Source organism: Cnephaeus nilssonii, assembly GCF_951640355.1.
Source record: "Cnephaeus nilssonii genome assembly, chromosome: 4".
Lineage (NCBI taxonomy): Eukaryota > Metazoa > Chordata > Mammalia > Chiroptera > Vespertilionidae > Cnephaeus > Cnephaeus nilssonii.
Genome location: NC_137075.1, coordinates 25,472,976 through 25,499,748, shown reverse-complemented (window position 1 = coordinate 25,499,748; position 26,773 = coordinate 25,472,976). Strand labels below are relative to the sequence as shown.

The 26,773-nt window shown below is 36.1% G+C and overlaps 1 protein-coding gene across 6 annotated transcripts in view; it reads right to left on the bottom strand.

Annotated features, from left to right (window-relative positions):
- Positions 1–26,773, bottom strand: part of HEATR5A (HEAT repeat containing 5A) — a 110,628-nt gene that overhangs the window by 64,979 nt on the left and 18,876 nt on the right. For 4 of the 6 annotated variants that reach the window (XM_079769912.1, XM_079769910.1, XM_079769909.1 and 1 more), the window contains exons 2-11: positions 25,762–25,958; positions 24,272–24,483; positions 23,131–23,239; positions 20,745–20,894; positions 19,717–19,891; positions 13,366–13,526; positions 11,390–11,645; positions 10,645–10,800; positions 8,767–9,017; positions 5,688–5,799 (exon numbers count right to left, since the gene is read on the bottom strand). In XM_079769912.1, coding sequence (XP_079626038.1) covers positions 5,688–5,799; positions 8,767–9,017; positions 10,645–10,800; positions 11,390–11,645; positions 13,366–13,526; positions 19,717–19,891; positions 20,745–20,894; positions 23,131–23,239; positions 24,272–24,483; positions 25,762–25,887 — 1,708 coding nt within the window. In that variant the 5' untranslated portion in view covers positions 25,888–25,958. The remainder of the gene's footprint in view (positions 1–5,687; positions 5,800–8,766; positions 9,018–10,644; positions 10,801–11,389; positions 11,646–13,365; positions 13,527–19,716; positions 19,892–20,744; positions 20,895–23,130; positions 23,240–24,271; positions 24,484–25,761; positions 25,959–26,773) is intronic. The other 2 variants (XM_079769911.1, XM_079769914.1) reach the window with 1 other exon arrangement.

Below are 26,773 nucleotides of genomic sequence, written 5' to 3'. Positions count from 1 at the left end.
AAAGAGAGAATATTAAAAGCAGCAAGAGAAAAACAGTTAGTTGCCTACAAGGGAGCACCCATACGACTGTCAGCCAATTTCTCAAAAGAAACTATGCGGGCCAGACGGGAGTGGCAAGAAATATTCAAAGTGATGAATAGCAAGTACCTACAACCAAGATTACTTTACCCAGCAAAGCTATCATTCAGAATTGAAGGGCAACTAAAGAGCTTCACAGATAAGAAAAAGCTAAAGGAGTTCATCACCACCAAACCAGTATTATATGAAATGCTGAAAGGTATTCTTTAAGAAGAGGAAGAAGAAGAAAAAAGGTAAAGATAAAAATTATGAACAACAAATACATATCTATCAACAAGTGAATCTAAAAATCAAGGGAATAAAAAAAATCTGTTGAACAGAATAAACTGGTGAATATAATAGAATTAGGGGCATAGAAAGGGAGTGGACTGACAATTCTCGGGGGGAAAGGGGTGTGGGGATGCGGGAAGAAACTGGACAAAAATCGTACACCTATGGATGAGAACAGTGGGGGGGGGGTTAGGGCAGAGGGGGGGTGGAAACAGGTGAAGGGGAGCTATGGGGGGAAAAAGAGGAACAATTGTAATAATCTGAACAATAAAGATTTATTAAATTAAAAAAAAAAGAATCCTAATTAAAAAACCTTGGTCCGTCACCACTGGAGGCTTGACCAACCGGAAGTCAGTCCTGTAATCAGCGCTGGGTTGCCATGGCGACCCAGCACTAACTGCTGAGAGGGCTGCAAATAAGGCCCAGAGAGAGGCCTGAAGAGAGAAGCAGCGTCTGATATGTAGCCTCTATGGCAGCTATTGATCAGCACTTGCCTCTTTCTCTCTCTCCAGCAGCCGCGCCTCCATTTCTCTCCAGGCCTCCATTGGGGCTACTAATCAGCCCCACCTTTCTGATCAGGCCCTGTTGATAGGCCCAGAGACACTGACTGGCATAGAAACCGACCAATCAGAACCAAATCCGGGTGAAGTGTGAGGAGCCAATGGCTGCTTAGGAGGCGGAGCTTCTGATGCTGACTTGCATAGAAACTGACCAATCAGAACCAAATTGGCCAGCAGAGGAGGGCAGTTGGGGGCAAGATCAGGCATGCAGGGGAGGGCAATTAGGGGTGATCAGGCAGGCAGAGGCAGTTAGGGGCAATCAGGCCAGCAGGGAAGGGCAGTTGGGGGCAAGATCAGGCCGGCAGGGGAGGGCAGTTGGGGGTGATCGGGTCAGCAGGGAAGCAGTTAGGTATTAATCAGGCCAGCAGTTAGGGGGTGATCAGGCTGGCAGGCAGAGGCGGTTAGGGGCAATCAGGCAGGCAGGCAGAGGAGTGGTTAGGAGCCAGCAGTTCCGGATTGTGAGAAGGATCCCAGATTGGAGAGGGTGCAGACTGGGCGAGGGACACCCCCACCCCCAGTGCACGAATTTTGTGCACCGGGTCTCTAATATTAGTATATTTAGCCTGGTTGGTGTGGCTCAGCGGATGAGTGTCAAACTATGAACCCATGTTATCAAAGAATACTAGTTTCATCTTAAAAGAACACATGAAGCAACTTGAAGAGTCTCCCATTGACTAAAGGTGAAGCAATTTGAGAATCAAAAGGAATAATGATGCCTGGCCAGTGTGGTTCATTGGGTTGAGCATCATCCCATGTAAGGAAAGGTTGATAGTTTGAATCCTGGTCAGGGTACATGCCCAGGTTATGGGCTTGACCCCCAGTAGGGGTATGCAGGAGGCAGGCGATCTATGTTTCTCTCATCTATGTTTCCCATTCTCTCCCTCTTCCTTCTTCTCTTTCTAATAGCAATGAAAACACACACACACACACACACACACACACACTAATATATATATATGTATATATATATATACACACACACATATATATACACATATATACACACATATATATACACATACATATATACACATATATATATATATATATATATATATATATATATATATATAAAGGAATAATGACTACACTGGATTGAAACACATCCTATATAATAAAAGGCTAATATGCAAATCGACTGAATGGTGGAATGACCGGTCGCAATGACGTGCACTGACCACAGGGGGAGCACCGCTCAGCCAGAAGCCCTGAGTCGGGCTCACGGCTGGTGAGCGCAGCTTGCGGCAATGGTGGGAGCCTCTCCCCCATCCATGCCAGTTGGACATCCCCCGAGGGCTCTTGGACTGCGAGAGGGCGCAGGCCAGGCTGAGGGATGCCCTCTCCCCTGCCCCCATTGCACGAATGTTGTGCACCAGGCCTCTAAGTAAATATATAAAAATCTGTGAGTTCATAATGATACTTAATAGCAAAAGCTTCACTGATCCCCTTTGAAATTTGCTAGGATACTAGCAACACATTCTAAAAATTATAATAATAATGCAGAAGGAAACAGAATAAAACCCAAGAAAACACAGTAATTAAAATATTAAAAATTTTAATCATTTTTGTGTATTGATTATGAATATGTAATAAAATATGTACTACTCTTTTTTAAAAAATGGTCTCTTGTAGTCTTCTTCTAATGGAATTACCTTATTTTAAAATATTTTGTTTATTGAAATAATGCATTTATTAAGTGGTTTATTTTTGCCTTTAATTAATCAAGAATAACAATACTGCAGGCATTAAATATCCAACCAAAGGCAAATAAAGACCTGACCACATTATATTCATCACACTGTGAAATGATTTATGGCAGGGGCCAACAAAACATTTTCTGTAAAAGGCTAGACAGTAAACATTTTTGTCTTTTAAAGCCAGACAGACAGTCTTGTTGCAATTACTCAATTTTGCTACTGTTGTGCCTAAATGACACAAATAATACTTTAAAAAATGACCATGGTTGTGCTCTAATAAAACTTTATTTACAAACATTGAAAACTGATTTTCATAGAATTTTCATGTCACAAAATAGTTTTTTTTTAAAAAACCCATTAAAAATGTAAAAACCATTCTTAGCTCGTAAGCTGTATAAAATAGGCAGCAAGCCAAATTTGGTGTATAGGCTGAACTCTGATCTAGTCCAATAAATCTCTTTTATCAACTCAAGAACATTACTTAAAGTGGTTCTTCATTTATGATTATTTTAATTTAAGCTCCTTTTAGATCAAATAATTTCAGAGATGTCAAAATGATTTATTGGTCAAATCCAGTCACTTTTCTATTCTAGCAATAAATCACATGACTCTAAAGTAGACTTAAAACAAAATATAACTGTAATTAAGTAATAAAATTAAATTTCAAAGTCATAGGATATAACTATAATAGTCATGACCATAAAATACATACTAACTTAAAAAAATATATAATTTAAATGAGCCTTATCTCCTTCAAAGTAACTACCTTATTGGTGTTACCAATTCCCAAAACAACTACAGAAATGGATTTGTAAGCTACGGTATGTTCTCTTGACTACCTTATGTTTTGGAAAATGTTTTTTTTTCTGATGATGGATATGAATTATTTTTTGAAAAGCCAGAGTCATTCCAAGTTAAGCCTGAAAGATGATCAAACTGGCTTATCCTATTTAAGGTTGATAAACTGGTCTTGAAGAGAATTTTAAATAAAGAGATCTAAAAACATTTTGGAGAACCCAGAAATAGACCCAAGCCACTATGCTCAATTAATATTTGACAAAGGAGGCAAAAGCATACAATGGTGTCAAGACAGTCTCTTCAATAAATGGTGCTGGGAAATTTGATCAGATACATGCAAAAAAATGAAACTAGATCACCAACTTACACCATACACAAAAACAAACTCAAAATGGTTAAAGGACTTAAATGTAAAGTGGGAAACCATAAAAATCTTAAAGACTCCATAGGCAGCAAAATATCAGTCATATGTCGTAGCAATATCTTTACTGATAAAGCTCCTAGGACAATGGAAACTAAGGAGAAAATAAACAAATGGGACTACATCAAAATAAAAAGCTTCTGCCGAAACCGGTTTGGCTCAGTGGATAGAGCGTTGGCCTGCGGACTCAAGGGTCCCAGGTTCGATTCCGGTCAAGGGCATGTACCTTGGTTGCGGGCACATCCCCAGTAGGGGGTGTGCAGGAGGCAGCTGATCGATGTTTCTCTCTCATCGATGTTTCTAACTCTCTATCCCTCTCTCTCTTCCTCTCTGTGAAAAATCAATAAAATATATTTAAAAAATAATAATAAATAAAAAGCTTCTGCACAGCAAAAGAAACCATCAACCAAACAACAAGAAAGCCCACTGCATGGGAGAACATATTTGACAATGTTATCACCGATAAGGGTTTAATCTCCAACATTTACAGAGAACTCATAGAACTTAACAAAAGGAAGATAATCCAATCAAAAATGGGCAAAGGATTTAAATAGACACTTTTCGAAAGAGGACATACACAAGGCCGAGAGACATATGAAAACATGCTCAAAGTCACTAATCATCCGAGAGATGCAAATCAAAACGACAATGAGGTACCATCTTACACCTGTCAGAATGGCTATCATCAACAAATCAACAAATGACAAGTGTTGGCGAGGATGAGGAGAAAAAGGAACCCTCCTGCACTGCTGGTGGGAATGCAGACTGGTGCAGCCACTGTGGAAAACAGTATGGAGTTTCCTCAAAAATTTAAAAATGGAACTCCCATTTGACCCAGTGATCCCACTTCTAGGAATATATCCCAAGAAACAAGAAACACCAATCAGGAAGGATATATGCACCCCTATGTTCATAGCAGCACAATTTGTAATAGCTAAGATTTGGAAACAGTCTAAGTGCCATCAGCAGAGTATATTAAAAAACTGTGGTAAATCTACACAATGCAATACTATGCTGCTATAAAAAAGAAGATACTCTTACCATTTGCAACAGCATGGAATGAACTGGAGAGCATTATGCTAAGCAAAATAAGCCAGTCAGAGAAAGATAAATATTATATGATCTCACTCATATGTGGGATATAATGATCAACATAAACTGATGAACAAAAATAGATCCAGAGACAAGGGGCAGGGGAGGAGGAGTTTTAGAGATCAACCAAGGACTTGTATGCATGCATATTAGCATAACCAATGGACACAGACACTGGGGCATTGGGGGCTTGCCCTCAGGGGTTGGAGTAGCAGGGGGGGTGGGGAGGGAGGGTCAATCGGGGGGGGGGGAAAGGAGACATATGTAATACTTTAAACAATAAAAAAAATTATACTTAAATGCAGCTGTTTAGACAAGATTTTGTTTTAATTTTATAAGCAATGGGAAGCCATTTAAGATTTGGAAATGAAGAAAAACTATTGAAAAAGTTGCCAGTAAAGAATTATTCAGATTAAAATATAAAAAAGAAAGAATACACAGAGTGACACAGGGATGCACACACAGAGAGAATAAAACAACGATGTGATGATATGACAAGAAGGTGGCCATCTGTAAGCCTCAGATCTTGTTCTTCCAGCCTCCAGAACTGAGAGACAATAAATTTCTGTTGTTGAAGCCAAAAAGAACACATTTTGGGGAATGGAGTAAGTATATGGCTTCCTAAGGTGACTGGCTAGAAAACAAGTATTTGTGTGGATATTTAAATTCTGGTATATATTAAAAGTTAGTCTGGTCAAATCACCCATTACAATATTTTACATCAGAAAACACAAAGTTCATAGTTATGTAAACATTCCACAAGACTGTTACCTAATGTCATCAGAGCAGCAATCAATAACCATCCAGCTTGTGTGCGCTGAGCTGAAAGGCGACTGTTTTGAGTAGCAGAACACAGCAAATCCTCTGCTAATGTCAAAATAATCTATTTACATATAAAAGAACAAGGCAAAAAAAAGCATATCAGTTTATGGGTTACTGGACAAATGACAGCAACTAATAATAATGTCTTGAAAATTTAACTCTCATATTGGCGTATAAGTGTACACAGACACCCTGTAATTGTTTGTAGAGCATGTGCAACAACATAGTACAACAATTAGCTGTACAGAATTTGAACTTACTTTTAGTTTTAAGTAACCATCTTAGATAGTAACTACCAAAGAAAACCTCATTACAGGAATCTTGCTTTTAAAAATTTTGCATACCAGAGAGAAATGGAGAGGGAGAGAGTGATAGAAACATCAATGATGAGAGAGAATCATTGATTGGCTGCCTCCCGCACAGCCCGCACCGGGGATCGAGCCTGCAACCTGGGCATATGCCCTGACTGGGAATCGAACTGTGACCTCTTGGTTCATAGGTTGATGCTCTATCACTGAGCCACACTGGCTGGGCTAAAATTTTGCATACCACTTTGATACTTGAGTGGCTATATACTACAGAGGTTAAAAGCTTTCAAAATAACCTCATATTGAAGTAAGTTTCAAAGTACAGCGAGATTCATTAAAATGTTGTATTTTAAAAGTCTATGAAATAGGCAGTGTTATAAACTGAGAGGAAAAACCAGATATTTCACATTTATGACTAATGCGTGCTTGTACAGTACAAAGGCCAACAAGTATCTAATATGCCTAAGAAAATATCTCTATTACTAATCATTTCTATTACGAGTTGGCATGTAAATTTTCTAAAGAGGTAGGCTAGTGGATTTTAAAACAGCCAACCAACTTACTGCTACTTTAGGACTACTTGCAGCCTATACTCAATGGATAACACTCAGAGAGTGAGGGCCAAACCAAACAAACCATCCTGTCTGGCTAACCCAGTGGTCGGCAAATTCATTAGTCAACAGAGTGGCAAACCGCGGCTCGCAAGTCGCATGTGGCTCGCGAGCTGCAGTTTGCCAACCACTGGGCTAACCTAATATGATCTGAGGATATTAAATTTAACTATATAAATGCAGTGGAAATTCTTTATTAGCAAGATGTAATGTGTTTAGAATATAACTAAAATAATAAATTTAAATTAAGATATCACTTCCCAAAGTTGTCAGTCACCTTAATTCAAATGGTGTTGGCAATACTCAAAATAGTTTTAACATTTTTGAAGTAATGTTAAACGAATAGTGGAAATTTATTTTAAAAGAACTACTTATATGTGTGTAAGGCCCAGGTTATGATGGCTTTCATTCTGAAACAATATTCTCTGACAAATTGCAATTCCTAGCTAGCTATTCAAAAAGATACAAATATTTGGTGTTTTATATTTCATTAAAATTGTTTCTTTAGTTCTCTTAAAAATTCTTTGCACATTAAAACCGGATTATTTGCCCTAACTGGTTTGGCTCAGTGGATAGAGCATTGGCCTGCGGACTGAAGGGTCCCAGGTTCGATTCCAGTCAAGGGCATGTACCTTGGTTGCGGGCACATCCCCAGTGGGGGGTGTGCAGGAGGCAGCTGATTGTGATTCTCTCTCATCGATGTTTCTAACTCTCTATCCCTCTCCCTTCCTCTCTATAAAAAATCAATAAAATATATTTAAAAAAATAAATAAATAAAACCGGATTATTTATTCACCAAGTTCTACATATTTTATCTGTTTGAAAGTGCTCCTTTCAAAAGCATGAATTTGCCCAGAAAATCATATTTTGGGGACAGCAACACAATTTTAGGGGAACTTTTTTTTTAGTATAATTATGAACTCATGAGGGCCTATATATTTTGTGTTTCAAGCCACATGTGCCGTCATTATAATGACACAGACATTATCTCATCTTTGGTCAGTGGAAACCTGTATCCTTTTACAATGAACATATTATATAAGTAATTACTTCCTTGTTTTCTATCATGACACATATTCCAGGCTTGTACTGTGCATTTCCTGCCCCAAACCTGGAACTAGTCATTCCTCTATGAAGCTCTGGTTCCTTTACTAGAAATGGGATTTAGAGCCATAATCTGGGCACTAGGGGTTGTCCCTGCTACTTGGTTGTCATTGCTTTGAGGTCTTTTTACTGGACAGAGGATATAAGTGTTTTTAAAAATAGAAAACTGTAAGTTCATAGTAATATTTTCGATTCAAATTTAACATATGGACTTTTACTTAACTTTCTTGCTTCTATAGCAATAGCAGTTTTTTAAATATGGAAAGTCTTGGTTCCTAAGAACATTGTGTCTACTTTATCTAACTATATTTAATTTCAAAATAATATCAACACTAATAATATTAACTATAAAATTATTACATAAAGTTTAAGATTTCTTTTGAGCTCTATTTGTCTTTTACAATGCACCTTAAATATTTTTATTGATTTCAGGGAGGAAAGGAGAGGGATAGACAGAAATATCAATGATGAGAATCACTGATGGGCTGCCTCCTGCACGCCCCCTACTGGGGATCAAGCCTGAAACCCGGGTATGTGCCCTGACTGGGAATTGAACCCTGAACTCCTGGTTCATAGGTCAACATTCAACCACTAAGCCATACCGGCCAGGCTACAATGCAATTTAAAATGTACTTTATGGCAGAGCTAAATATATAGCAAAATAAAGCCTTTAGGAACAAGTTCCTTTATTAAATGGAGATACTTTTAACAAAAAGCACAGAAAGCGTTCCTGTTTAAGAGTGGGTAAGACATTATTTAACCAGTGCTTCCATTTTCACACTAATTATGTTGATAATATTTAACACTTAAGTGATACACAGCTGACTGCTCAGAAATTTGTCCTGCATGGCTGTGACTGGGTGATACTCTGAAAATACCAGAACCATTGAATTGTATACTTTAAAAGAGTGAACTTTGTATAATGTGAATTATCTCAAGAAGACCATGATGTTTTTTAAAAAAACTTAAAATGTTATTATTGCATGTAGAGAATGAAATCATTACCTTGCCCTTTCCATGAGGAATTCCTAAAGGACAATGTTTCACTGCTCCCAATAAAGCTGCCACAGCAAAACTAAAGCCAGTCACTGCTTCGGGTGAAGACTTAAGTACAGTAAGCCTCTCAAGGCAACGGTCCAAGAGCGGTGTTAGGTAAGAAGGTAATGCCACAGCAATGCAGTGTAGACACCAGGCTGCTGTTAGCCGAACAGAAATGCTAGGATGAAGAATAACTGAAATGACACTGTCAAGAATGCCTGGAAGAAGAGAAAAAACAAACAATGCCTTAGCTACACAGTCGAAGAAATAAGTAGTCACATGGATAAAGTATGTATTATCTTTATCAAAAGCTAAATCAGAATTTAAAAAGTGATATAATTATAACTTTTGTATCCAATAATTGTTTCTTCTAATATATCTCATGAAAACTGGCTTAAGTCAGTACAAAAAAGAAAACTTGTATTTCCTAAATATGCCAATGTTCTGCTTACTTTATCTTGAGATCATAATTAATGATACTAGCATTAAAAATTATGAGTAAGCTGTCAGACTGGCGTGGCTCAGTGGTTGAGTGTTGGCCTATGAACCAGGAGGTAAAAGTTCGATTCCCGGTCAGGGCACATGTGTGGGTTGCGGACTCCATCCCCAGTGTAGGGTGTGCAAGAGGCAGCCAATCAATGATTCTCTCTTACCATTGATGTTTCTCTATCTCTCTCCCTCTCCCTTCCTCTCTGAAATCAATAAAAATATATTTTTAAAAAATTATCAGTAAGTAACAAAAGTACCTTGAGAAGAAATGTTACACACCATGCTCTATCCTCCTTTTTTTTTAAATCCCTTCTGGCACATTTATATACATAATTAATATACTTCCTTTCTACCATATTGCTGTTATATGAGAACAAAATGTTAAGCTCTAGCATTTGCTAGGTCCTCAATGCACTACTAAACACCTATGAAGAAAGTGGACTACCACTACTAGTTAGAAAAAATGTCCACATTTGCAATGATTCAACATACACCTTCATCAAAACATGTCATGTAGTAGTTCATGTCAACTGCTACTTAAATAATATGTGCCCTGGGATAAAGAGTTTATAAACAAAATATAATGTAAAGCTTCAGTGCACAGGAAATGCATATCACAAAGGACAAAAGCCATTAAAAATTATTTTTAAAAGTGACTACATAAAAGAAGCCAGTCACAATAGACCACATACTATACGATTCCATTTACATGAAACGTCCAAATAGGGAAATCCATAGAGACAAAAAGCAGATCAGTGGTTGTCAAAGGCTCGGGGAAAGGGAAATGGGGAGTGACTGCTAATGGATGCAGGACTTCTTCGGATGATGAATACATCCTGGAATTAGATAATGGTGGTAACTGTACACTCTGAACATACCAGAACCACTGAATTATATACTTTAAAAGGGTGAACTCTGTATAATGTGAATTATCTCTCACAATGATTAAATAATTTTCAAGAGAAAGAAAACAGAGATTGCTTGCAAAAAACTTTGAGGAAGTGAGTTACTTGGTACCATATAAAAACTAATGTTTTCCCTGCAGATGAGAGATAGGAGTTCAGGTTTACTTCCTCATTTTTCCATTATCTTAACTATCCCCAGAGAGAAGAGCAGGATGGTAGGAGAGACATAGAGAACAACCTTCAATAGCAAAAGCAACCCCCCCCCCAATATATATATATATGTATATGTTTTAATAATCTTGATTATGTCTATTTCATAAAACATCTCTAGTAAATACACAGTGGGATCTATAAGAAATAAACGGTAGGAGGGAGATTTTCCTCCTTGGAAAAAAGTTGTCTAGAGTAAAAATAAAAACAAGGAGTTCAGATGAGTCACAACAATAGATACCTGCACTTGAATCCTGCAGCAAAGGCGCAGCTGTGGTCCCGAGACCGTGTATGAGATTTCCGAGTTCTTGTAAAGCACATACCAGCATATGCTGGCTGGCTGCTACATCTGTGGAGCCAAGCCGGGTTTCCAAATTACCGTCACACATCACAGCATCTGACAGAAGTATAAGAATTAACTATGCAACAATGCTTTGCTAAAATAGATTACAGCAGGTGAGTGTTAGGAGTGGAACAGTATAAAAGCAAAAATTAGTACCTCCACTTGATCTATATAACTGAAATACTAAAAAGGGAACTTGCATCAACAAAGAATTGAACTCATTTACCGAATCAGTTCAAGCAATCTGACCATAGATCCCTTATTATTTATTCCCTTAGCAAGTGACACTGAAAGAGAGAACTAATGGAAAACTAAAAAAGGATTCCAATTTTATTGATACACAAGATGAATAGTACAGGAACTGAGATAAAAAATGTTTCAAAAACAATGCATCAGCTTCTATAGTAAGACCATGAATTCTGATGAAATATTATCAGTCTTTAAGATTTGTACATATGATAGTTATTACTATGTTAGGTAACTTATGTATCATTTATATATTGACTACTTTACTCTGAAACAACTGATGTCTATTATTAGTGTTTTTTGTATTAATATACTAGTAGTAATATACCAGTCCAGCTTTTCCTTAGGGACAATTCCTTCAGCACTGTTAAAACAGGTGGTTTTAGTAGATTCATACCGACAACTTTCTTTAACTTCCATATAGCCTGGCAAATATCCTTGGCAGCAGCAATTTGAGCCTTTTCTCCAAGAAGGCCTCCTATAGTAGCTCGAAGGATAAACGAAACACAACGGCGACTGCAGACAGCATCAACCTGAGCTTGGGTGGCTTTAGGGTGCGACTGTGACACAAGGCTTAGGATATGGGAAAGAAAGGCAGCAAAATTCTTCTCTAGCCATGCTCCTCCTAGTGTTGAAATAAATACCACATAAGCCTAAAAAAGAAAGAGAAGTTTTATCTTCAAAATGAAATAATTTCAATTCTATGTTAATATCTTCTCTTCCACAAATATGCAGAATTTATTCATATTTCTTTTATCTTTCCTCATTTAGAGCCACTTTAGCTATATGAATACAACACTATTTTTTTGTTTGTTTTCTAAGCCAAACTGAAGTTTGCAGTCTTTCATTAAGGCTGCCTGTTTTATTTTGGTTTTCCGAAAGGTTTCAGAACAGTCAGCACAGCCAGCTAATATGTAAAATGTGTCTGTGGCTTCTTTGAACAAAGAATTCAAGCTCTTTCACATTCTGAACAAGAAAATCCAATAAAACATATGAACACACTATAAGAATTAACTGTGTTTCAATATCATAACTGTAAGTTTATAGTGCTGAATCACTGCTCTTTATTTTCAAGAAAGTAATGGTTGCCCTAGCTGGTTTGGCTCAGTGGATAGAGTGTCGACCTGCAGACTGAAGGGTCCCAGGTTCAATTCCAGTCAAGGGCATATGCCTGGGTTGCCAGCTTGATGCAGGGGGGACGTGCAGGAGGCAGCCGATCAATGATTCTCTCTCATTATTGATGTTTCCATCTCTTTTCCCTTCAATAAAAACATATTTTTAAAAAAGAAAGTTAATGGTTTATCTTACTCCAGAGATACAAGAACAGTTTTCTTATGTAATTTGTTTTCTTAAAAACCTAGTTTACAATTAATTATACTGGGACATTACCAGTGGGGTATGTGCAGGAGGCAGCCAATTGATTCTTTCATCAATGATGTTTTTAATCTCTCCCTCTCACTCCTCTCTGAAATCAATATATATATATTTTAACTTAAAATATACTAATATATATATATTAGTATATTTTAAGTTTAAAAATACAGGCTTGTTTTGAACCATAATGGCATTCAGGAAATAAGATAATTCTAGGAAAGAATGCAGAGGCCTCTGTTTTGTTTTATTCTAAGATACTTCTCCCAGAGTTTAGTTTATTAAATTTTGTTTAGGACAAGGAATTTAAGCACTTAAGTAGATAACATGCTATAATGTTTACTTAGGAGTAGAAATCATATAAAATGGAAATACAATACTGCCCAGGCTGAATAATATGTACCTAATAGCTTAAACTTGAATTGTACATGCACACATAAACACAATGAAAAATATGTTAAACCACAAGATACATTAAGTACAAGGCCTAAAAACAAAATACTCATGTTTCAAAGGAATAAACAAAAATATCCCATTACTAGGAACTGAAAATACTAGTACTGTGTGGAATAGCCGATCTAGGTGGCTTTGTTTATGGCAAATAAGGTTCTCTCTCGTAATCTAGCTTTTAAAAAGCATTTTGGCCTAGCCCTAGCTGGTTTGCTCAGTGGATAGAGCGTCAGCCTGTGGACCCAAGAGTCCCAGGTTCGTTTCTGGTCAAGGGCACATGCCTGGGTTGCGGGCTTGGTCTAACGTGCAGGAGGCAGCCAATCAATGATTCCCTCTCATCATTGATGTTTCTATCTCTCTCCTCCTCTCCCTTCCTGAAATCAATAAAAATATATTTTTTAAAAAAGTGTTTTGGCCTCACCATATCTATTTATAAATATAAGAGCATGAGTGATGACCCCACATAGTATCACTTCTGGCTGGAGTCAGATCCTAAAACTTTCATTACGGGCCAGTGAGAATTACATTTAGATACTGACTTGTGATCCTAACCTGAGTAATTCCAACTCGAACATCCCTACTGACTGAACTGGTTCCTTTCAGCATATCACCACTGGCTCGAAGAAATCCTGAACTCCCACGTAGAAACCCTGTTCCTAGTAATTCCAGAACTTCCTCCAGAGATACTCTGCGAGTGCTTTGACGTGAGGCTGCTAAAACAAAGAACAAAACATGTGATTTTGTATTTTGCAGACTATATTTTAATGCATGATCTTGATTAGAATGTTAACTGAAACAAAAATTAAAAACTCAAATAAAATGAAAAATTTACAGGGCATTAACACACAAAGTCACACAAGGGTTCAGAGGTTAAATCATAATGGACTCTGAAGCATCCTTTCAGTGACATATTAAAGTCTACATCACTTTGAGATTATGTGCTATTGCTCTCTTTTCCTCAAAGAATTTAAAAGGCTAACAGTATCCTAAAACAAGGGAAAGCAAATAAATTGTCCTAATTCTCCATGAATGAAAATGCAATACAATGCTTTGAAATTCTTTTAAAATAATTAAAATGCCAAAATCATAATTTTATTTTTCCAAAGGCTTATATGAAGTAATCACTGTATCCTACTTTTAAAAATTCTCAACTGCAAGTACAACTTTTGCTATATTCCCAGTCTCTGAAAAAATCAAAGCCAAATATTTCTAAAACCTCTCAGCCAGCCCTTAGGCTACAATAATTAAAAGATTAGTCTGTCTTCAGTTTGACACAGCTGTTTCTCCCTTTGAGTATCTCCTTAAAACAAACAAACAAAAAGAATCCATTTTCTTTATTTTTCTGAAAAATGATGGTCACGAGCTATGACTCTTGTTATTGATTCAAGTCATACATAGTACAGAAATAAACTTCCATTAATCAAAAATATGAACAAAAAAAAATCTACTCCTTAGCTTAAAGAGATGTTCCATGGAAACAAAGGAAAATCTATGTTGGCCTTTGGAAGAGAAACTTTAGCGAATAGTACAAAATCCATGCCCTTGTGCATCATAAATTCTAGGAAGGAGACAACAATAAACATAATACATGAATAGGCATATAGTATGCTAGACAGTGATTGAAAGCCATACAAAAAAATAGAACAGGGCAGAAATACAAGGAGTGAGGGGGCATTGTTGTGTTTTTCAACAAGGTAGTCAGGGTATGGTTAATTGAAAGGGTGACCTCTGAACATAATTCCATAAGTGAGGGAATTAGGCATGCAGATCCTAAAATTTTAGGATCCGAAAGTTCTAAGATCTACCTAGAGAAAAGGTGTTCTAGCCAGAGGAAATAGCTCAGGCAAAAAAAAGCCTTGAGGAGAGATATGGTGCCTAGTGAGTCCAAGCAGAGATTGTAGACAGAGCAGTGGAGGGGTCTAGCAGGAAACAGACCAGGCTATAAGGATGAGTAGAGAGAAGACAAAGGATCTTATTCATAGATCCTTCTAAGGATGTAAGTGAAGTGAGGTGCCAGTGGAGGACCTTGAGCAGAAGAGTGATATAATCTGTCACTTGGCCTCTGTGCTAAGAGAAGACTATATAAAGGGGCAAAGGTAAAAGTAGGAGAATCCATCAGGAACAATTTAGAAATTCAAGCAAAGGGTGATGTTGGCTTAGATCAAGGTGGCTGCAGTAAAGTGGAGTCTGAATAGACATACATATATCTATACATATGTGTTGTTGAAAAACACAACAATGCCCCCTCACTCCTTGTATTTCTGCCCTGTTCTATTTTTAAGTTTTTTTATTAAGAAAATTTTCAAAATTACAAAAAAGCTACAAGAGTAGTAAAATAAATTCCCATATACCCTCCAGCTACACTCACAATATTTTTCTTATTACTTCCTTATTTTTGAAGACTATACGTACGACTAATTGTTTTACAGAAGATCCCTCAATTTGAGTCTGTCTAGTACTTCCTCAGAATTTTTGACAAGAGAACTAAGTAAGTATTGCTATAAGCCTTCTCAATGCATAATATCAAGGGCACTGTAAAGTCTTGGTGACTTTGAACACCTGAGTAAGATGTCGGCCAGGTTTGTCCACTGTCAAATATTATTTTCCCCTTTGTAATTATTATGTAACCTGTGTGGTGATACTTTAAGATGGCATAAATATTCTATAACCTATCTAACTTTCACCCAAGAATGTACTGAGGATTCCTACCTGCATAAATTATCCTATATACTAAAAGCCTAATATGCAAATTGACCGAACGGCAGAACGACTGGTCACTATGATGTGCACTGACCACCAGGGGGCAGATGCTCAACATAGGAGCTGCTCCCAGCCCCAGGCCAGCCAATGTGGGTGCCAGCGGGGGCCCCCGATTGCCGTGCCGGTTGCCCCACAGATCGGTCCTGATCACCGGCCAGGCCTAGGGACCCTACCTGTGCACGAATTTCGTGCACTGGGCCTCTAGTTATTGTAATAATTCCAATAATGTCATTGACTAAAAATTACTCTTTCTCAGTTATTAGCTGAATTCCACCATAAAAAAGAGCTCTTCCTTTTCCTTTATTTACTTATTTTCAGTAATCTATAAAAATAAGATTCCTTTTTATTTAACAGGTTATCCATTTTCTGTCATTACTAGTTTTGCCTCTAATATTGTCCTAAATTTGACCAATGGAAGACTCTTGAGAAAGCTGGCCAATGGAGTTCCTTACTTTTTGGCATAAGATGTTCTAGGCTCATGTTCAGACTTTTCCAGCTCCAACCCCATAATAAGCCTTTTCTCCAAGGAATCCTGATTCTGGTTATGTTTTAAGATTGTCAAGTAGAATAGCTATTGAGTGTGAGAGAGAAGAGTAAAGGGTGACTTTACAAATTTTGTTTGAACACCTGGAAGGATAGAGTTGTCATCAATTTAGATCAACAAGACTGCAAGTAAAGCCGGTGTGAGTATGTGTGGGGAAGGGGAAGTCAAGCATTCACTTTAGGACAAGTTAATTTGAAACATCAAATGGACATCAAAATAGAGATGTCAAATGGGCAGCTGGACATGAAAATCTGGTGTCCAGGAGAGAAGTCTGGGCTATAAAGATATAAATCCAGGAATCCCTAATATAGATGATATTTAGATGGTATGTAAGCCATGAGATTGGATAAGATCTCCAAGAGAATGAGTAGACATAAAGAGCAGGAGACCAAGTACTAGGTGATGTGTTTCTTCTATGACAAGACAAGGAATCATTGAAGAAGACTGAACAGGAATTCCTAGTGGGGAGGAAGGAAAACCAAGGGATTTTTAAAGGGCCATGAGGTCCTAAGAAGAAAATGAGAAAAGAATAAGGAGGATCAACTGAGCTAAATGATGCTGAAAGGTCAAGTAAGACAACTGAGAGTTTTCCTGCTGGCTTTAGCATGGCTAAATATAGAACATAAGCTCCAAAACAGCAGGGGTTTTTATCTGTTTTGCTCAATAACATATCCCACACATTTAGAACAGATTCAGCCCCATATAAACACTCAACAAATTACTTATTACTGAGTGAATAAATGAACATAGAGGTCATTGGTTATCTTTACCAAAAAAAATTTGGGTGGAGTGATTGGGGAAAAATCCTAATTTAAGTGGGTTTGAAAATTATGGCAGGAGAGGAACTGAAGAGAGAGGGTGTCAACTCTTCTGAGGGAATATAGTCAACAATAACTATGTATGGTGCCAGGTGGGTACTTCAAATATTGGGGTGGGGTGAGGGGACTGCTCTGTGAAGTGCAAGATTGTCTAACCACTATTCTATACATTTGAAACTAATACAGAACAGTACCGAATGTAAAATGTAATTGAAAATAAATGAATAAATGAATAAATGAATAAATAAATAAAATGATGCAGATAATCCAGAAAAACAAAACAAAAGAAACCCCTCTTGAGGAATTTGCTGCAAAGGGAAGAGAAATGGGGCTCTAGCTGGCTGACATACACAATTTTCTTTTTTAAGTGGGAGGCATTAAAAAAAGCATGTTTTGTAGGGAATAATCTGATAGAGAGGGAAATGTTGAAATATGAAAGGGAGACTTCCTAGAGCAATGTCCTTGAGAAGGTGAGAGAATGTAATTCTAATATATATATCAAAAGTGTGGCTTTAACAGAAGATTGCATAATTCATCTTGAGTAATAGTGGGAAAGTCAGAGTATATGTGTTCAGATGGTAGAAGATGAGTGAATTTGATAGGGAAGCCTATGGAATTTAGGCCATCCAGTGAAAATAAGATGGGGGAAGAAGTAGGTATAAAATAGTCAATTAGAGAGTGGGAGAGTGAATGGACTAGGGAAAATATTATATCTGCCAGCCACCATTAAGACCTACTTAAGGTTCATGGTCAAGAAGTGATTAAAATTACATAAATCCCTGGCAATTTACCCCAATGCTAGGAGAATGTCATACTCAATTCCTGCTTTTTAAGTACATTGGTATAATATACAACCTATTTTAAGCTCATCAGTTTGACTAAGAATGTCATTTCAGTTCTGTACCTCATAATCTTTGCATATTGTGGTTGAAATGTACAATCCTCCACTGCATTTGTTTTCCAAATTCTTAAAAGCTATATTGCTATTAGTCTCCTACTTTAAAAAAAATCTATCATGACATCTAGATCACTTTTTAGTTGTATGAAATAACTCAATTATAATGCAAGCTAGAATTTACAGATGAGAGAATTTCTAAAATATTAGGCCAAAGTTTTTCAGTGTAGATGAAGTTGGTTCTTCATTTTGTTTAGTCTGATTACAAAATTGCTGGTGTTAGTTTAGTGCTACGATAGGAGGGTATACATTTAAATATTATCACATTTGTTATATAATTCTACATTTTTATTTGTTTTTATTGCAAATATGTGCTAGTGCTAATGACACATTAATGTGCAATTCACCTTTTCAACAGGGCTTAATTAAACATGTCTTCTAACTTCAAATTTTTAGGTGGTTCAAGATTTAACCTCTCAAATGACCTGAAGAACTTTTTTTCTGGTTTTGTGGATTTCGTTGTTTTTTGCTTCTTCCTCTTCCCATCCACCTTTCCACCTTACTTCCAACCTCCACCATAAATTAGAAAGTACTGAATTACAAGATTAGAAGAACCACAATAAAAATTTCTTAGTATACGTTTTAAACTTGTGGGTCTCAACTGGAGAATGAGGGGACTGTACAGTTTGTTAGTGTTCTCAGTTAATTCTGATATGGTATATACTGCCTGACATCTCTCATCTCTGGTTCAGAAAATACTATGACTAGAAAAAAACAGAATCTGCTTTTTAATAACAATAAACAATTTCTAGAGCAATGGTTCTCAAACTTCATTGTGTATACAAATTATCTTTTATGTCTGCCAGCCACCATTAAGGGTTCTTGTTAAAATGAGAATTTTGTTTTACTAAGTTGGGCTGGGCCTGGGTTTCTGAATTTCTTATAAGCTCCAAGGTGATGTCAGTACTCCTGGTCTACAAATGTGAGGCAAGGTTGTACAGCACAAACACATTTTCACTTGTGTGAGACTGTTTATTCTTTGGAGATAGAATAATAAAGCAAGTTTTCAATTATTCCTCATTATTTTATATATGCTGTAGATTAACCCAGGCAAACTCTCGTTTTCAAAAATACCCTATCCTTCCTTGCTCACTGCCTAGAACTGTACAAATAGGGAACAAAAACTAACACCAAGCAAATTTTCCAAATATAGTAAGTTTCAAATAGCTGTTGTTTGGAATTATTGATATCATTGCTCCCTTATACAAACTTAGTAAATAGCAAGCCAAATAAATGTCTGTAATCAGATGCATACTGTTTAAAAAAAATTCTCTCAAGATTTAGATAATCTCTCTTATTGGATAATACTTCACATTTAAGTAAAAGAAAAACACCCAGAATGTAGAGGAAGACAGTGATAGAATAAAGTAAATTTCTTCAAGAGTAAATAAATAAAAGTATTTTTCCCCTCAAACTTTTATTGAATTATTTGAAAATGAAATATTAGGACCTAAAGCAGTGGTCGGCAAACTCATTAGTCAACAGAGCCAAATATCAACAGTACAACGATTGAAATTTCTTTTGAGAGCCAAATTTTTTAAACTTAAACTTCTTCTAATGCCACTTCTTCAAAATAAGACTTGCCCAGGCCGTGGTATTTTGTGGAAGAGCCACACTCAAGGGGCCAAAGAGCCGCATGTGGTTCGCGAGCCACAGTCTGCCGACCACGGACCTAGAGCAATGCTACAAACTAAAACTGATTTATAAGATGGTCTGCCTTTAAAAAAAAAAGAAATTAATGGGTAGTAGTAATGCTACATATGTTTGTTTAAATCAATTGGGAAGAAAATTACAGAAGACATTTGAAAATAATTAAATGAATTTACCTGCTCCTGGATGTTTAGAAATTATAGCTTTAGCCAACACTGTCCCTAGTAGCTTTGAAACTGAAATCCGCACATCATAATTGGAACCTTCAAATGACTTAAAACATAGAGTGGCCACACTGTCCAGGTCTGTACTCCACATGAAGCTGGCCTCATTCTGAAGTTCAAAGAGACACTACTCAAGCGGAAAAACAGAAATTAATGAAAAACAAAATGTAAGTATCAAGTTCCGATCTAGATAAATTATAGAAAATATCAAGATTTAACAAAAATAGAACACAAACCCAAAGTTTCTAAGTAATGATTACAGGGACAACAAGTGAATACTTATTAAAAATCATAAAAGCAATGTGTTTATATAGTGTGGGAGGACAGGGCTGTAAAAGATGTCCTTAGGCCCGGCCAGCGTGGCTCAATGGTTGAGCGTCGACCTATGAACTTGGAGGTCATGGTTCAATTCCCGGCCAGGGCACATGCCCAGGTTGCAGGCTCCATGCCCAGTGTGGGACATGCAAGAGGCAGCCGATCAATGATTCTCTCTCATCATTGATGTTTCTATCTCTCTGTCCCTCTCCTTTCCTCTCTGAAATCATTAAAAATGTATTTTTTAAAAATGTCCTTAGAACCAGTCTATTGGCTATGAGCAATTGTGAGAATAATTCCATCATAAACAACTTTACTATACTATCTATTCAAATATGTTAATAAGGCATGATAAAAACAAAAACAAATCACTTTCAAACAGCATAAATCTTATATGTAAATTTAAGTTTATACAATTACAGGAAGGAAGCTTAGTAGCAAAGGAATACTGAGTCTGATCATTTGAACTCACTACATTGGACAATGCACTGCTAACTACTAGATGAACCTTGGGAAATTCATATAACTCTCTGGGTCTCAGTTTCCTCATGTTAAAGTGAGACAGCTGATTACCAAAGTTGCAGCTCTAAGATCATGGGGCTGTTTTCACAGAAAAAAACTGATTTACTTTTCAAACAGAAATTCTGCTTATTAGGCCATTTCACCTTTGCAGCAGCACAACGAACAGCCATGGACCTATCTGTCAAGCAGGATCTGGCAGCTTTATAAATATCTCTGTGGCAAGGTGTAGCGGCAGCTCCAAGTCCTTTCAATATATTTTGCAGGCTCAACATAATCTCATATCGACCTTGAGACTACCAAAGAGAAAAGAAAAAATTTAAAGAATAGAGGGGAAAAAGTACTGTGAAGAATAGCATTAAGCACTGAAAATTATCTCATAAATGAGAGAAATACTCAAGATTTTTGTACACACAGACCAACCTATTCTGACATCAACAAACATTAATATTTGGTATTTTATAAATATATATTACACTTCAACACAATACAAATTTCATAATGTTGATGTGAAGATTAAGTAAAAATATATGGAAAAGTGCCTAGCACAAAGCTTGCATGTTGTTAAATAGCCAATAAATGGTTGCTATAAATGAGGCGACATGGTAAGAGTGCAGGGTCTGACACCTACTAGGTACCTGATCTTGAACAAATCTATTTCTTTAACTGTTAAATGGAGGTAACAGTACCCACTTCTCAGGTTCTCCCAAGGCTAACAGTTACTACATGTGAAGTACTTAGAATAGTGCCTGAAATACAGTAAATGTTCAATAAATCTTATAACTATTAATATTTTTATCATTTATTGGTCCAAGTAGTTTAACTCACAGGATAGAAGTCTGGGCTTTAGATTTAAAAAGACCTGGGTTTGAGTCTTGGCTCTGACCCTTCGTGTCTGTGTGACTTTAAGTTGTTCTTACTTATTTCTTCATCTATAAAATGAGGTTAGGATGAACCGCATAGAGCCAGTGTAAGAAGTAAATACTAGTAAGCCCGTTGGGAAGACATTCACTATAGAGCCTGGCACATAATAAACACTTAAGAAGTAGTAGCTACTTGTATTATTGATGTTTTAGTAAATGCCCCAAATGATTTCAACATCCCAGGAAGTTCAGTACACTGAAGATGGGAGACAAAAGTCAACGTATTTTATATTTTGAATTTTCCCATATTTTTATCTTGGTACATTTAAAAAAAAAAGTGCATGTAACTACCAGTATTTTTATAAATTATTTCAGCACTGTATTCTAGATTGTTTTTCTAAGTAAGGTAAGAACAAGAACTGGGGTGATGTTTTTATATTTAAAGGTGCTGAGGTATACTTGAATATTAAGATTTAAAATTTTTGATATATAAACATACAAATGCTTTCATTTCAATCTGATCGGTAAAGCTATAGTTGGCAAGAGACTACAGTATCTTGGAAATCAAATAAAGAGACAGCTACAGAAACAGAGGGTGTTTCACAGCGGTAAATGATGCCAACAAGTCAATGAGATAAGGCTGAGCATATTCTCCTCTGACAAGTAAAAGGCCATCCAGATCCTGGTCATACTTACATCCTCTATGCTCTTTCCAACCCTGATATTCCTTACTCCCTTCTGGTGCTGGTATAATACTAATCCATCCATTAGGCATACAGTAGTTACCAACTATGTATCTGGGTCCTTGGTATCAAGCACTTGCTCTGGCACTAGTAAGTAGTATCAGATGGAAGAGGTGATAGGAGGAGAGATTGGTCTACCAAATACCTTAGTTTTGCCCATTTGTATTTGTCTGAATACACGAAATTCTATTACTGCCTTACTGCTTTTCTCATAAAGAAATATACAAACTACTTGTATACCGCCTAGAAAATAGTTCATTTATGGTTCTATTTCTTTTTTTCATTCTTTTAAAAATCTTTATTACTGAAAGTATTACATACTTTTTCCCCATTGACCCCCTTCCCCCTGCCAGGCCTTCACCACAGTATTGTGTCCATGGGCTTATGCATGTAAGTTCTTTGGTTGATCTCTACCACCCCCCTTTCTGATAATTGTCTGTCTGTTCCAAGCTTCTATTTCTATGGATCTATTTTGTTTATCAGTTTATTTTGTTCATTAGATTCCACATATGAGTGAGATCATGTGATACTTGATTCTGACTGGCTTATTTCGCTTAGCATAATACTCTTCAAGTCCCTCAATGCTGTCTCGAAAGAAAAGGGATCCCTCCCCCCGCCTTTTTTTAAGCTGCATAATATTCCATGGTAAAAATGTACCACAGCTTTTTTATCCACTAATCTACTGATGGGCACTTGGACTGTTTCTAGATCCTAGCTATTATAAATCGGGCTGCTATGAACATAAGGGTGCATATATTCTTTCCAACTGGTGTTTTGGGTTTCTTAGGATATATTCCTAGAAGTGGGATCACTGGGCCAAATGTATATTTCTATACATATTTATGTATGCTTGTCATAGGTAAAGAAAGCATAAGACCTATGAAATACTATCATTTTATCCTTTGGTCAAACTTGTAGTTACTTACCTCTGCACTCTTCATAGCTTTAAGAATATTCCCCACTGTTTCAGTAAAAGTGTTACTCAGTATTCTACCCAACTTCTTGTACAAGGAACCCAAACATACCACAGCAGCACTGAAACAACATTTAAATTAGAAATTAGTCATGAATGGAAATAACAGAAATAAAAAAATAACTTAGAATAAAGGTGACTTTTTAATTTTACTTTTAAAGGGTAAAATTTCCCAGAATCTACCCCACTGTTAAATTCTAAGGCATGACACTTAGGTGAGTATCAAATATTACACATTATTTTTTAAGTTATATATATGTATATATATGTATATATATGTATATATACATATATACACACATATATATATTTTTATTTCAGAGAGGGAGAGAGAGAGAGAAACATCAATAATGAGAGAGAATCATTGATCGGCTCCCTGTGGGAGTGCACTGACCACCAGGGGGCAGTTCCTGTGTTGGGCGTCTGCCCCCTGATGGTCATAGCGACTGGTTGTTCCACCTTCAGTCAATTTACATATTAGGGTTTTATTATATAGGATACTTAAAGACAGTCTTAAAGATAAAAGATAAGAAAAGCAAGAAATAATATTCTCAAGTCTGAAAATTTTATCAGAAAATATATTCTGATATAAGCTAAAATTAAATCAACAAAAATTTCTATGAAATTACTATTGTGAAATTATACATGGCAAATCAACTTCCCTAAAAACACAGGTAATAAAAATGATCTGAATTCTATGGAGAAAGAAACTAAGCTGCTATTTTTTAGGATCTTAGAAGAGTATTTTTCTATGACATTTACTATTAATTTTAACTATTAAGAATACACTAAAAGGACATCCAAAACATGCGTGAAGAACTTAAAATACCTTTTCTTAAATATTCAATTGCTAAAATTTTATTGATAGTTTTCATTTCTAAATCTAGATTTCAAATATGCCTAAAATATTTTCTTAAAGAACTCTTTCTCAGTCAATAGGAATATGTTAGATTATTTTTAAAGTTGGATCTAAAAATGAGTAAAAAATTTATATTTTGTTTCAAAGTAATTATTAAGTAGTTTGGGATATTTATAAAAATGATATTATAAGGAAGCACTATTTTATTCTTGTTCAGTTTTATTATCTAACTTACAGTTTAGTGGGAAGGTAACTTGGAGAGTCATCTTTGCTACGAATAAGATCATTACATTTATCGATTGTCTCATAGACAGAGAATGTGTCTCCAATACCATAAAGAATGCCTAGATTCTTAGCAAGGAGTTTGCGGGTAGGAGGCCCTGGGGAGCTGTTCAACAAAGACAGGAGCTGCTCAACAAGAGTCTTCTGTTTCTCCTTCACATCACTCTAGAAAGGAAGGTAACAAAAAGACAATTCAAAGTCAACGTAATTACATGCAATCCTCTATTTTCCCCCATATATTGAAGAACTAACTAAAAGGCTCTAGAAAAGTGTAAAATTATTTTGATTAAAAATTACAAGTAAATTGGTGGTGTGATCCTCATAAAACATGAACAGGTAGTTTGCTGCCCTACTGGTTATCTCCACAAAACAAATTCTGGACCAAAATATACTGGAGTCTCTGTGAAAGACAATGGCTCTATTTCTTCTATATCTTTCTTCTTATGTTTGAAAGGTAGAGCAAATTTGTATTTCAACAAGAGCTTCTTAGTTATTAAGCTCCCATCCTATATATAGTTGCATAATAAGCAACAACCTATAACCCATTATCAGAGCTGACCTTGTAATGGTTACTTGTTTTACTCAGACCTTTTTCTAAGTTCAGTGCAATTTTCTTTTTGCAAGCTTATGCACCTAAATGCCAATAATGTTACTCCATTTTACTAGTCTGCTCTCTCAAAAAGGAATACAGAATATCATTACAATGGCAATGGTATTCAGATGCTCACCAAGACTTAAACTTCCACAGTGAAATATCTGTTAATTTAGTGTATGGATTTTGTCTTTTGTTAAATTCTAAACGTCTCCATGAGTAGTGTCTTTGCACCACTTCTGCATTACAAATAGCATTGTTATTTTGTAGGAGAATATCCTTATATTTAGAGGTATGCAAAAAGTATTTAGAAATAAAGCAGAACTTCACATGGCTCAGTAAATCAATACATCAATCAAATATGGCAAAATATTAATAACTGCTGAATGTATATGAAGGGTATGAGTGATTAGTTTTCTTTTTTTGTACCCATTTTATAAGCTTTTAAAAGGGAATATGTTTACTCAACAACTCTCCCATTAAAGGGTCCACACCTTTCTTTAAATTGAAACTCCTATGACATCATTTAGCACTCTACTACAGGGCTTCGTACATATGGAGATACATAAAGTATAGGATATAATGAAAATAAAATCGAATACAATGTAGTTTGTAGTTAGTTTCTGCAATATTTTTGAGTAATATATAAAATATGGGCTAATTTTTATTGCTTTTTTGAACAGAATATATAAACTTCCTGTAACATTTCATTATAAAGTCTTAATAAGGTCTAGCATTTGAAAGCTAATTTAGGTTATTCTGGACAGAACTAGAAACGCAAACCAAAGGAACAAAATATTATCTGGCTTAAAGAAAAACAAACAAAAACCAGTTTTTGTAGTTTTACCTACCCTGCTGGTTGCTAGCAAGAGCTTTTCCAAATATCTCAACCAATCAAAAATAAACTCTGCCTTCTGAACTTCACCTAGTTGATTGCATGCTTCTTCATTCAGCAATAAGCTATGAGCTAATTCCATTCCTTGCAGAAAATTCTAACTGGTCTCGATTGTTCTCATTAAACATCAGTCAATACACCTAAGAAAAAAATCTGTAACAGAGGAAAATAACATTTTAAAATGAGAGTGAAAAGGAAGGCAATCATAATGCTGGAAATCTTCCACAGAATAGCACAAAGCATAATTAAATAGACACATCTTTTATAACAGGTCTAGGGAGAAACTGGGAAAATTCCAATACTAAACTCCTTTTTACAAAGACATAAAATCCATTTTTGTATTCTCTACTCCTTATTTAGGAAGCTGACAGGCAAAACAGAGTAGCATTATTGACATTCATATGCAAAAATGTGCTAACCAGAGAGACATTCCATTAAAATTCTGAAAATTTTGAGGTTAGACTACTCAAGTGTTTCATTGTAATACAGTAAACCTTACACTCTGTGGACCTCTATTTAATGAACTTCGAATATACTGGACAAAATTTCTGGTCTGTATGTCATATGTGATGATTAACACCTTGTTAATTTTAAAATGCTTTTAACCAAGATTTGCTCATAATTAAATTTAACAGGCTATTCTTTTGTTATTAATTCACTGTATTTTAAACAAGTTTTAGAAAATGGATCATATTTTGGAAAAAACACTAGTAATTTTGCCAACATAAATAAATATGACATATCTATAACTAGAGTCTACATATTTAAATCCAAGTCACCGTGCTTGTAAACAATGTTCGGTGAATGATTAGCATGTGATCCCATCGCATCCAACGCGGTAATTGGTTCTGTTGTCAGTAATTGGTTCTGCTGTTGCGTGGAGTGACTTTCTGCAGCAGTTTTAACACACTGCCAGTTGATGTCCCCATGGGCACTAAGCCACACCCAGCCGTGTGCAATCACTTGGG